The 14,265-nt window shown below is 34.5% G+C and overlaps 1 protein-coding gene across 1 annotated transcript in view; it reads right to left on the reverse strand.

Moving 5' to 3' along the window:
• LOC124630203 overlaps window positions 1-14,265 on the reverse strand; it is a 151,149-nt gene that overhangs the window by 42,486 nt on the left and 94,398 nt on the right. The window contains exon 5 of the mRNA XM_047163947.1: window positions 3,608-3,830. Coding sequence (XP_047019903.1) covers window positions 3,608-3,830 — 223 coding nt within the window. The remainder of the gene's footprint in view (window positions 1-3,607; window positions 3,831-14,265) is intronic.

Raw genomic sequence — 14,265 nt, forward strand, 5'->3', positions numbered from 1 at the left:
CAATTACAATTTCGGACAGGTATAAAGACTTAATTTTATGGAGAAAATAAGGTGGTGTATTTTCGTACCTTTATACCTACCTATAAAATCCAATATAAAGGCTTTCTCAAAACACTGAGATAACGTATAGAACTAGATAGTCTGATGTTATTGTAATACGACGCAGACCTCGGTTAGAATGTCGTCAGCCGAGACTTTGCTATTTACCTATGAAACGAACAGCATGTTGCATACTAAAACATGCGGAACCTATGTTACAAATGTTACAATAGCAATCCGTATCCAGTATGGACCGCTAGGTTCTTGATTTCTTTCTTGGAAAACCTATCTAAGACGTACCTACATATTAGATCAGTGGTTCTTAACCTTTTTGGCATGAGGGACCACTTTACCAAAAGTTTGTCTTGCCGGGGACCACCCCAATTGTTTACCTAAATTGAGGGTTCTTTGATAAAGAAATTCTTGGTTCAGTACTACTCAAAACTAAACACATTTCGGTAGTGGCATCCATCAGATTTCTATGCTTGTTTTTAATAATCAGAAGCGTCGAAAACCCACGTAGGTACGTATTTATAGCTTTAACTAAATCTTTCATTTACAAACTAAACATTGCGTTTACAAAACGCAAGTACGTACTGTTATAGTTAAACACGTATTAAGTTCGAAATGCGCGAGCGAAGCGAGCGCGAAATTTTTTTCGGATTATATTATATTTTTATGATTATGAAAATGTGGCCCAAACGTACCTACTTAACTTTTTGTTTGTTGACAAATGCAAAAATAAAGGCACACAGTTTTTGAATACGCGAGCGAAGCGAGCGCGAAATTTTAATTATTTTTTAAGACTCTAAGCCAAAATTACGTAAAATTTAGCCCAAACATATATTTTTTTCTGTTGGACAAGTAAGATGGATATCTTTTATACGTCCATGCGAAAACCCCTGTTCGCATAGATAAGTCGTTAAAAATAAAGTTAGATTAGCAACGTCGCGAAGCAATGCTTCGTGGACCACTTGGAATGCCTTCAGGGACCACCAGTGATCCGCGGACCACCGGTTAAGAACCACTGTATTAGATACTTCAGAGCACATACGTACAAGTAACTGATTTGTTTATATGTACAATTTGTTTGTGTAAGTTTAACAGTTACTCAATTGTTTTAATATTGTCTTGCTCAGTGTGAACATAATCCGCTTATTGTGTGTCTTCACATAATAGCTACACAAAATCCTCAGTCGTGTTGCGAACAAGTGAAACACCGAAACCTATTAAATTGTCGTTTCCCCTAATGTTTGCTACGAAAATCGCGCCGTGCATTCTCACACGCAAATTAACAATGGTTGACTTATTTTAGAGTAACCACAATAGTATTCTCATTTTGTATCTAAGTACATATTTGTGTTATCATGACACTTTAAATTAGTTTTCCTTCGATGCATTGTAATAAGCTTAGTTTTGAAGTTATGGTTATAGTTATTCCCTGATCGTATTAAAATTGCATACGTGGACTGAAAATGAGTTACAAGATACCTAAGTGTGTACACGTATCTGCTTTTAGTGCAGTGATCAATTTTATAGATAGTCGACAATGTATAGCGGGTGCTGTGACCGCACGGCTGATTGCCGTCCCGTGTGCTCCCGACCAAGCGTATAGAGATCACATGCGATCGCAATTAATTTCTCCATGGCGATTTTTGCATAGCGTCCCTTGGTCACATAAATATGAAGGTAGTTAGAAAAAGCGATTGTAACGATTAAACAAAGTACACAGTAGTACAGAAATTAAAAAAGTAGCTAACATAACAAACCTGCCATTTGTAAAAGCAATCATTTTAAAAGAGTTCTCGTAACTTTTTAGCTACTGTTTATCCAAATTCATTGGCAAATTGGGGTCGAAAAAAGGAAATAGAATCATTCGCTTATAACATGAAGTTTAAACATCAATGAGTTGTTAAAAGGAAAAAGTTCAAAGCGAAAGATATATTTTGTGAGCCTATCGAATGGGAAAATCAAATGAGAAAATGATGGAAGCGAACGGTTGGCTGAATACCGTAGGTATCTACGTACGTATCATTATGTTCATACATACGAAGAGGTTCGCTTTTATATCATATCGCATTTGTGTTTTGACAATCTTTTGAACAACATTTGTCAATATACAAAATATGCGGCTTGGTAATATTTTGTAGCCAATTCTGAGTTTCAGCAACTTTTGAATAAAATGTTAATTCTGTGATTTACGTGCTTTTGGCTACAGCACTAGATTTTAATATTTACCACATTCAAAAGAGATACATCTTAAACGTCATCAGCGTTTGTGCACAACATATAAATGATTAATACGACCGTCTCGATCTCAAAGCTATTCAAATGCATTATTTAGAAGTTAGTTATGCACAGAAAATTCAGTCCTGAATTATTTATAAGCACTTTCAGTATGAGATTTCTGTGTGTAAATCTAGGATCGTTATTTTAGATTTTTTAACAATAACAAAATGCGAAAAATCCGCATTTCTGCTTTGAAATTTAAGTGTTGTTTATTTCTTTGTAATATACGGAGAAATTAATTTTGCTAAAATTTTAGGGAATAATCCAAGTAATCTCGTTTTAACACATCTCGGGTGTCCTTTTGGGAGCTTCAAATAGAATCGTGGAACACTCACACTTTTTTCGGAGATTGAACCGTGGACGGGTGCTTAAATCCAATTTCTTTTGGTATTTCCGGATAGGATTGCTACTATTTCTCGCTATAGTTTTTAGTAGCTGAGATAGAATCAGTGTTTTGTCGAAAGAATCAGCTTTATTCATTTTTTGGTTTGCTACATTTGTTTTATCATAATAAAAGTTAGGAATTGGTCATTAATGCAATGAAAAATATGCTGAAAATATAAATGGTGTTTACCTAAACGTAGTTTGGAAATACGCAATCTTTTTGTAGTCTTTATACAACAAAGAATACCTATATAAAAACCCTCATAAATAGGAAGTAAGGAAATATTTAAAGATAGACTAAACGATTGCTTGAAGTAGGATACCTATATAGTACATTGTAGATGGCTTTATGAATCTGAACGGTCAATAAAGATGACATTAAACGATAGTGGTACTTGAGGTAACGGTTAAGAACATATTTGTGTCTCAGTAATATCATTTCCTGAGAAAAATAAAAAACGTTTTGTTCACTAGATAGCCCGATAAAAGGCAATAATTCGATAAAAGGTGCCTTCTATCTATTATCAGGTTAAGAGCTTTTCTGAACCCATCATTGCTAGTGACAACTATGTATTCCCAATAATATTCTGGCCTACCCTTATTCGGCTATGAGGATTAGGGGGTTATGTTGCTAAATTAATTAATTAATTACATGCGTGACTTGCAATGTTTGCTTTTACAATTACCGGCTAAATTGTTATGGGTTCTACAAAACTGGGTCAGTAGTTTTATCTACTAAACCCTTATCAATACATAAATTATTAAGTGCCTAAACGCGCCTTTGTTGTAATAAAATATGTATCACGATTTTTCGGTCACGAAGGTTGCACTGTTTAAAGGCAACAACAAAATGAAGACTAAAGTAAGAATATGCAGGAATAAAAAACAGTCATACCTTGTTCAATTGATCGTCAGCCTTTCCAAGGATCACTTCACATCCCTCTCGATGGGCGAACAGTTTCCGAGCTTGAACTTTCATATGGAAGGTGCGTTCTATAAGTGGTGTTGCCACCAGCCTCTCCAAGGATTGTGCAGCATTGTTGAACCCGACCACATCAGCTTCTACCTCTTGCAGTAACGTCTCCCACGTATGGAATAATGATGATGGACATGTTGCTCTGAAAAGAAAGAAATACGGTTAGCCCGTGTAATTAGGGAAAAGGCCCGAGACAGATGGTTGTGAAACTTTCACATGGGTCTGCCAAACTTTTTTCCTTTAATTGATTGATTCCCTGTGGGGTTATTGGAATGAGGCTGGTAAGTTAGCTTCCTCATAGTGTGTTCTTATAAGTGATCTTTAACTACAAGTTTTTGTACCATAAATAAAAAATCCTATCCCATTGACATATACGCGCATCATATTTATACAGATAGGTCAAATTAGAGGAACACCAGCATACGAGATTAGATAGGCAGTCGCTTCTTGTAAAGCACTGGTACTCAGCTGAATCCGGTTAGACTGGAAGCCGACCCCAACATGATTGGGAAAAAGGCTCGGAGGATGATGACCAGCATACGAGATTAGAATCAAATATTTAATATGGTATTTTATAAACCTTTTATGACTGAGTTTTATATTAATAAATAGAATTATACCTCAACGACTGCTAATAAGATATACAAACACAATTAGCAAACAAAATTGGTGCGAACATTAGAAACGTGTCCATTGCATATTCTATTAGTGATCTATCATTGGGTGACAATGTAATTTACTTGCCATTGCTCATCGTACCATGGGTGCTGGTACGTTCACATACTCAACTATATATGCTATACGTGTATGACGGAATTCAGTTGGCTGGCATATCGGCAGCTTACGAAACTCATTGTTGTAATCCTATTGTGCAATTGTGACAAGTTATTTATCATTGGGTTTGCTCTAATTTGTATTTCATTATGAAGGTATTTTAGTTGCGCAAGTAGATTTATTTTTAATTGAAGATCTAGCTAGCCTTTGATTGCTTCTGAAAAGCTTTAACGATTGGTACCTATAGGTATCATCCACTACCGTCCCTATCGTGCTGAAGCTCAACAAGATGATCAATTAATTATCAATTCAAGTTCCGTTAAGTGCAGCTTCAACCTATCCATGCTCATTAAGCCTGGTTAAGAGAGTTATTAAAATCAAAAGAAATTTAAAAAAGCGCGCTGCTTTTAACATGTATTTATAGAAACTAGCACAAACAACTTCACTATCAACGTAGTCATTTATTACTTTTAACTAGGAACCCACTTTAGCTGTCAGAGCCAGCAAATTGTTCATATGAAAGTGGATGCAATCGCTCCAATTGTACGAGACAAATGTTGTCACGTCATTTGTCACCAGCGCAAAATTTTTTGCGAGGGTATCAAGAGTAAACTAATTGGAAACATGATTCTGTCGCTCGATAAAGGCAATAAAGCTTCCATATTTTATTTAATATCGACCATAATATAGGTACTGAAAATTCATTAAAGTAAAATTAATGGAGCTTTATTTTAATTCAATTCCGAGAATAACCAAATAGCGAGGCAATTATAACAGTATCAAGCGTATGTTTTTAAACAGTTTTCCGTTACCCTACAGCCTGGAAATGAAATATCAATAAAGTTAAAAGCTTCCACTTTAATAATCCTACCACATCACATGTCTATTATTTTGTACATTGTTTGTTTCACAGAAAACTTTTCGCTTTGAACTATGTCGTATTATAAATAGTCCCGTCCGTAAAGTTAGCAATGAAGTTGTATTGAACAATTCTTGTTATTATTTAAATATCTCGTCAATGATTACCTACGATGAAACATAATGAGGCCAGTGTTGTCACGAACAGATAAATTATTGCTGCCATTATAAACCCAATTTGCTTTTATTTACTGAACCTTTTTGAAATACAATTTCGACGTTTCGCTATATTTATTTTTTATTAGTATGAAAATAAAACATCTAATAACTACATCAATTCTGCATTGGCGCTCATGAAAAAGTTTTTTGGGTTATCGCAGAATTGTATCAAAAAATAATTTGAAGATTTAAATTCAGATAAGATGAAATTAACCATCAAAAGTAAATTAAAGTCGTATCTTATCTATTCTTTAGAGCAGGGCTTAATTGAGTTCAGTCGATAAAGCAAAGTATTCCAAATGATTCTTTATTCTCAGATAATTAAGATACTTATCAAATAAAATGCTATCTATTGTCTAGAATTAAATACCACAGATTATCTGTGACAGATAGAATAATTCTTACAAAGTATAATAATATATAGTATTACTTTGGAAAATGTTGTGTATTTTAAACAACTTTATTTCTAGTGGCATTGTATGTGCAAAACATCAAATAAAAAACAATTTCGGAGTATCAATTTTCCTTAAAATATTTTGAAACAAGGTTACCTTGAAAGCCTATAAAACAAAGCTCTAAAATGCACTATAAAAGCAGTAAAACAATGTGAAACTTTTATCAATATCCGATAGCCAATAAGTGCAGCGACTTTTCCCTTGACGTGGTCTGAGTTGACGTCCCTAAGTGGAGAGATAGCAGCCATTGCCGCGGGAAACCGGGTCACAGGCTTTAGATATTATGCACAATTTAGGGCACATACTTCATGCAAAAATATTGATAAGTTTTATAACTACACAGGCATTTTATCGCTCTAAATAGGCCAATATGAAAAAGAGTATGTCTAACTTTTGTTAATGTTGCAAACTGAATTTTGTATCGCGATTTTGCGGTGTTTGTTACAGCGATTTGAACACTAGAATTTAAATTGAATAAACGAACAAATAAATTGTTTTCAAATTCCATCAGCTTTAAACAGTTTCGTGTTTTTATTAGGTAAGTAAATAGTTCCAATGATAAAATAAATCGTTTTATTTTCATTCAGTTTAAAGTTTACACTATGAACATCGAGCTTGGCAATTAGTTTTAATTTGAATTTCAAATCTGGTAAATTAGGTCGAGCCTAGGTAGAAACCCGCCAGTGGGACCGTGGAGATTAAAGGCCTTTGTTCCATCGTATTCTGAACATAATTGTATTGGTTTTATTGGATTTTATTCATCACACAAAGTTTTGATATGTAATACTTGTCCTTTGTGTGTTGTTTTACATAGTTTTACATTACACTTGAAAAATAGTTGTACCCGGCTGCATCAGCACGAGGGTTATAAATGCATACATCACTAAGGTTTTACAGTACTTTTGTGACACCAGAAGCCGGTATAAGAAAAATAACTTCATAAAATTCGAAAGTAAAGCAGTTTATCGAACTTCACCTTTTATTTTGCATACGTCAAACATTTTTAAAGCTGGGTATACATGACACAGCGGATAACAACACGACGTAGAGTGCCCTCAGTCAGTCACAGACGTGCTGGCGTGGATATTGTGAACCCGGCTCAACTCTCGGAATTATTGGAAAAAGCTGGGCATCGAAGATTAGTTTCATACTATCTATTGTAGGCTCCATTACCTTAAAGGCTCCTTGATCAATGACAGGTATTATGGTATTGCTGGGAATGTAAATAATTGATTATTTAACATTAATCTGGAAATAGACTTCTATTAGAATAAACGAGATTTACTTATTTAAGGATAATGAGGACTTTGTTTAATTGACCTTAGATGATAATGTTATCAACATCTTATTTTAAAAAGTTTTAAGAAAAACATCCCTTTAGAAGGACCAAATATAAACAGACAAACCTAATCATGTCTTATCTTCTAAATAAGATTTTTATTTTAAATCCATTCAGAGTTTCAAAACCCATTTTCCTCTTCGCTTCCGAAATCCTGTTTTATTGTCTTATGGGAAAAACTGTCATTAACAAATGGCGTTGGTTTCAAATTGTGTTCGGCATTGCCACAACTTAATATAAGTCCCTTTTTTTAAGGGTTCCTTATTTGAACTCAAATTATAATAACGCTATTGCTTATGTAATAGAAGGCGTTAAAGTTTCTAATAAGCAACTAAAATTAACTCAAACTTAATAAAATACGAAACTGATATTACATAATTACATCTCCAATTTAGTCATGTTATATTCTATTGGGAATTATTAAATAGTTGGTATACGAAATCCACTTTCCTAGGAAGGATTAAATTAAGCTTCTGTAAATATTAAATTCCAATTAAGTCTATTGTTACCCTACATGTCATAAAGTTCACGTCTAACTACCGCTAGAAGTAGTTTCGTTACCCATTTTATCTTGCCAGGAACATTTTTAATGTTCATTTGTCTTTTCAACCGTCCGTCATTCGGACGTAGGTCCACTTTTTACACTCTTGACTGTTTGACTGACATAAATAGAACTCAATTTCCAAAATACCCTAAGTATATAAGCGGCCTATGTTACACGTAAGTTATTATAATTTTCACAAACATGCATTAAACAATAAAAAAAATATTGCAAAATTTTGAATTTACAGACAATGAAAACCAAATCCAATGCAGGCGCGTTTTTTAAATTTGGAACATTGCATAGCACCAGCAATGTTGTTTGAAAAGGCGTGCTGTTGTTATTAAATACTCTTTGGTTGGATCGCTTTTATAGTTTTTGGCAGAAGGATATCATAAGAGGTTCCCTAGACGATCAATCAAATTGGCAATATTAGAAAAGATGTTTAGTTTCGGGTTAATATCGGACTTTTAGCGAACAAAATTTTAATTGCAGAATATTTTTATTGTAATGCTGTACAAAGTTATTGTACGTCTAGCTAGGGGTCGCTTAAGTGTGAAGTCTCTTTCCTACATTACATGGCTGCATAGTCAAAAATACTTTTGCCTTTCGGCTTAACTAAATAATTGGTGGCAAAGCAGAAAATTATTCGTCTCGAATAAGGTGAAGTCTTTGCCTACTGCTTGACTTTCAAACTCAACCTGCAATTGCCTATTTCCCAGACTTTGTAACAATGTAACTATAATGTACCTACCTACTATTAAACAAAGTACAGAGACTTGTAACGGCAAAACAAAACAACTTCATTCATGTAGGTACAGCTTGTCAAGAGTACAGACCTAGCACACTTTATGTTAATGAATATTCATAACGTTAAAGGATTTGTGCCCGCTTTCAAAAGCTTTTTTCTTGAAACACAAGAGGAGAGTCTTAATTTCTTTCAGAACTTCGAAAACACTTATATTTAAATCAAACTGAAAGTCCATTCAGTTGGAAACGCTTTGCAACAAATTAGTGTCAATCTGATTAAACTTCTTCACCTCGGGTCTTCAGTGAATTTGCTTAGAGTTTGTTTTTTCTTGTGTAGGTAAGCAAACGTTTGCTAACTGTTAACTGGAGCTTCCATTAGTGACCCATCAGGATCACACAACTCAATTTACTAGTATGAAAGTCATACATCAACGTTTGACAGTTACTGGGTTCACAGGATGACACATCTCGACCGGTTGGGTGCCTGAAACTAATCACTGGCGTCACGAACGTCAACCGCCTAAAGGGTGTGTTAGGCATATACCTCGAGGAACTTCATTCAGTGTGTACCTTATTCCAAATGCCACCTTGTAGCTTGTAATGGACAGAAGATTTTTCAGGTTTAGCAACTGAATAAAATTATTGTTTTCTATTCATAAATGATTTCTTTCATACGTACTTAAATGTTTTCTGTGTACTTCATTCATCATCTATTTTTATGTGATGTAAAGAAAGCTTTAATATATTTTTAACTTTCCCCTCGAGTTTCAGAAAGTACTTTTATATTATAGATACCACGTTAAAAAACAAAGGCTTTGAAGAATCGAGCTCTTAAGTTCTATTCTTTGTGGACAATAATAATACTAAGTGCTTTGTAGGGCGAAAATAAAATATATACTTAACACAATCAGTCATCAAATGTCCACGCAAATACTAGAAAATGGATTGAACATTCGAGTGTGCTTTGGAATATTTGTTTAGGACCTAAACTCACAGATATTATTTCAATAACGAGAGTAATTTTCAAATGTAAACAGTTTTCTCATGTTTCAAATATACGAGGGTGCACATAAATTCCCTTATATTTGCGAAATGGGATACAACGCTTGTAATACATTGTCTAATCTATTTTTGCGTAAATCGAAAACATCACTCACGTTTGACCTGCCACCGTTACTCATCACGTTATATTTTGTTTCAGTATTGAATGTGACATGTAAAATATGAAATGAAATATTAAACGAGCTGAATGTATTGGAGTGCGGTATCTTAATGGAGTTTCGCCGCAATTGACAGAGGAAGGCGAGAGCGGAGCTTACTCTACTGCGGTGAACATGATGTCAACATTAACCTTGTATTGCTTTCGATTCGAAGTGGCTGCCTGAAATGGTGTAGCAGAAAGAAATGTAAGGGAAAAGAATTTGTATAAAAATCAACTAATTATTTTAAAAATATGCCTTTTTTTTGTTTTCGTAGAGTTTACCCTTTGATCTTTGGGTAAGAGTGAGTAGTAGGTTCTGTATTTTAAATCTCCAAGTTTGAATTGATCTCTTCAGAATATTCATGACGATCTTTTCATATTCATGTCATGTAAAATGAAATAAACAATCAACACTTTTTAAACCTTAACAACTCTCAACATTAAAACAGCAATTTAAAAAATAATTTTGATAAATATCTATAAAAGCAAGTTAGCCGTGTATATTTTGTAACCAATTAAAATTCGATCATAATATCGGAATTGAACTCGCCCATCGTTTATTCAACGAAACGATTTTTATACTTGATTGATGATCCTTTGGAGTAAAAATATTGCTGCAAATTGACAAATTTGCTTTGCACGTATAATGGGGGTTTTTCTTTACTGTACTATGTATATTTTGAATCGTATTTTATTATTTATCTAAAATACGTTTATTTACTCGCTAAATTGTTATTGTAATGTTTGACATAATTGGTAGTGGCTTCATCAATTTCGTCAATTCTGGGTAAAATAAATGTGGTCACCACAGCGACAAGCTAAATTGCTTTATAATTTTATCCACAATTTGTATTGAATATCACAACAACAGAACTAATTATAGTGTATTAACTCATAAAGCATTCCGTCAGCTGTCAAGTCAAATGAAAAGCGCTTGCATATTTAAACAACCATAAATAGTGTTTGTTTGGTTCCAAAAAGTATTGCTGTTTTATTTAAGTATTATGAAATGTTCAAAAGTAAATAAAGCTAGTAATAGTAAATGGTCGAAGTCTCACCAAGATAAATATCTGCCCGACTTCATGTTTAAAGAAGAGTGACATGTTATTCCGTATGTAAAGAATAAAATGTCATATAAATAAACTTTCTTCTTCTGGTCTTTTGGACTTGGAAAGAAAAAGTTTGGGTGTTCCAACATGAATTGATCTATGGACGCGATCAGTATGATATGGTAGAACTCATTGATCGTGAATCAACAATTCTTTTATTCTCTACTAGCTTCCGCCAGCGGCTTCGCCCGCGTGGTGTGTTGATCAAAAGTAGCCTATGTGTTAATCCAGGGTATCACCTATATACATACCAAATTTCAATCAAATCGGTCCAGCCGTTTTGGCGTGATTGAATAACAAACATGGATGTATGTTTCAACATTCTCACAAACTTTCACATTAAAATTTATAATATAAAGTAGGATACGACCCATGATATAGATCGCCGAACTCTGTCTCCAACAAAGGAAATTTAAAAAGTAAAAACATAGCTTAATCTATTCATGATAATGTTTTCCCAATAGGCTTGATTCCAGTAAAGTATCTACGTAATACGGACATGACATGTCCATGTAATCGCTTTTAATGGAATTAAGTCAGTCTACGGTACTGCATTACTTACGGCATTTAATGCATTTTCTAGCAATTGTACCTATTCGGATCCAATTTAAAGGTTTTAATCTAAAAAGTGTTTGGGAAAAAGGCTCGGAGGATGATGATGAATCTAAAAAGTATTTTTTAAGTGAATGGACTCACCAACATTTTTCTCGGTTTGTTAAATTGAATCAATATTAAAGAAAAATATTATTTTCAATGCCTGAACCAGTCTTGCAGCTGAGTTTATGTAAAATATTTCCAGTTCATTTAAATACGAAATATCAATATTTAATCAACTGCACTTATTGAACATCCGTAATAACCATAACAAAGGTCAATAGAGCGTTGATGTCCTATTTCAATAATTTATTCAATTATTGACACAATTTCCTATGCGCAACTTTGTTATTAATAAATTAATACCCATTCCCATTTTCGGAGGGTTTGACGAAAATCGAAACTTTTTAACAGTTAACCAACAAATTAGCGAGTGCTATTATACGCGTAAAACCGCTTTAGCTACTTTAGAAAATTGAGTTGTTTTGAAAAGTTGAGTGCTTATGTGAAATATTCGTAGGTAAAGTTTAGGTCACGTAATTAATTATTTTTCTGGGTCAATCGATCATTCAAATCTAAACATATTTTTTTGAGATATGTAACACTAATAGGTGCATTAATTCGCTTTGTTATACAATACGGAATAGTTTGCAACGGTCTTTTGTTTGAAAGCAAAAAGTCAGTTCATGCAGGTTTTAATTTAGAACGTTCGTTGCATAAACTGAATATCTGCTGTATATTACTTTCATAGATATGAAAAATTCCATTAACAATACTGGAATAAATTCTAAAAGTAAATTGCTTGTTTGTTTTCATGTCTATGTTATGGACCATGTGATTAATTCGGGCATTATTAATAATGCCCGAGCATTATGAATAATGTCTAGCTTTATCGGGCCAAGTGATTAATAACTATCTTAACTTCATTATTTATCACATTGCACGGGCATTATTATATTGCTACATGACAGTTGGGCAATTTGATAATAAAGCAAAAAATTGAAGTTAGTGACGAAAACGTATCCCACGTAACAGTTGCCCGGGTAACTGGGTTGAGGAGGTCAGATAGGGCAGTCGCTCCTTGTAAAGGACTGGTACTCAGCTACATCCGGTTAGACTGGAAGCCGACCCCAACATAGTTTGGGAAAAAGGCTCGGAGGATGATGTGACGAAAACGTATCGCTGCAAAACCGACTCCACGTAGTCTTGTCTGTCCTACCCCTAGAGTGCAATTCAAAACCGCGTAAGTGTGGAGGGGCGAGGCGGCCTGCTTTACTTAGATTTTCCTTTAAAAACTTGAGGTATCAATAGATTACTTAGTTCTAACTTTAGCACAGTTTTTGATCTATATCTCAGAACGGACAAACATTTCAGCAAAGCTGTTATAGTAAATCTTGTCCTACATAAAAAGGCCTATCCAATGATATATATGACATTCCTATTGGTGGGGTATACCAGGTCCCATATATTTGTGCCCATTGTCCTTTAGATGCTAAAAAATAACCATCATGCGGAGTTGTATTTAGAGCGGTTTACTTAGAAGATAACGAGTGGCTGAGATAGTATTATTTAGATGCTCGTTTGTAACTGCCTCGTTGGTCTAGCTGTCGCAAGTGCGGCTGCTGAGCACGAGGTCTCGGGTTCGATTCCCGAGTCGGGCCGAAATCGCTTTGTGGGTTTTAGAAGACTTTCACATAGCAGCCCGGAGCCTGGAAGGTGGTGATTGATACACCCGTGCATCGGAGAGCACGTAAATGTCGGTCCTGCGCCTGATCTCTTTCCGGTCGTGTCGGATTGCCGTCCCATCGGGCTATGAGAGTTAAGGAATAGTGAGTGCACCTGTGTCTGCGCAAATGCTCGTGCACTATAATATGTCCTGCGCAGTTGGCTAATCTCCTTACATGAGAACAGCCGCCGTAGCCGATAATCGGCTAGGAGAACATCATCATCATCATCATTTAGATGCTCGTTAATTGTGGCTGACTTAGTAATTTAGAAGGCAACATACATTATTCGGGGCGAATAATTATATTAAAAAGGAGCCTGTTTAATAAGCACCCTTTAAATATGACTTTCCTTAACTTTTAAATGCAAAAACTAGTGGATTTTTAAGGCAGAAGTCCTTCATAATTAATCCAAATCATGAGGCTGATTATTTAAGTGGTTTAATATTTAGTTTATTTTAAATTAAATGGCAATAACAATAAAAAATTAAATATATAAATATGTTATTACTTTGCTTGTATTACTTTGCCCAAAAGGTCACGGGCAATATGTATAGTGCCCGGTCAATTTGATTATTTGAATAATTATTATCAAATTGCGCTCTCATATTGGGCATTTTTCATAATGACCGGGCATTATGTATACTGCTCAATTTATCACTTGGTCCATAACATCTATACTAAACTTGTATGGCAAAAGCTTATTAGATTTAGGTACAGCTAGGAAAACAAAATAAGTTTCTGTATGCATAAAGGCTGACATTATGTTTCTCTGAAGATATTAGACCATATTTATAGCGGCAACAAGGGATTTTCACTTGGGTAAGGCAGTATTTCATGCAATATGAAAATGGGACTCAAGGGTTTATGAAGAAAAAACGAGCATTTGCTTTGAATTCTGTTTTCAAAAAACGGCACTGTCGTTTTGTACTGTCCTTATCTAGCATAGTGAATGGTAAAGTAGTAGAGCTTTCCGCATAATTACATGAGAGCGGTAGTTTCAGAGAGGCTTC

The sequence above is a fragment of the Helicoverpa zea genome, chromosome 5 (assembly GCF_022581195.2).
Source record: "Helicoverpa zea isolate HzStark_Cry1AcR chromosome 5, ilHelZeax1.1, whole genome shotgun sequence".
NCBI lineage: Eukaryota > Metazoa > Arthropoda > Insecta > Lepidoptera > Noctuidae > Helicoverpa > Helicoverpa zea.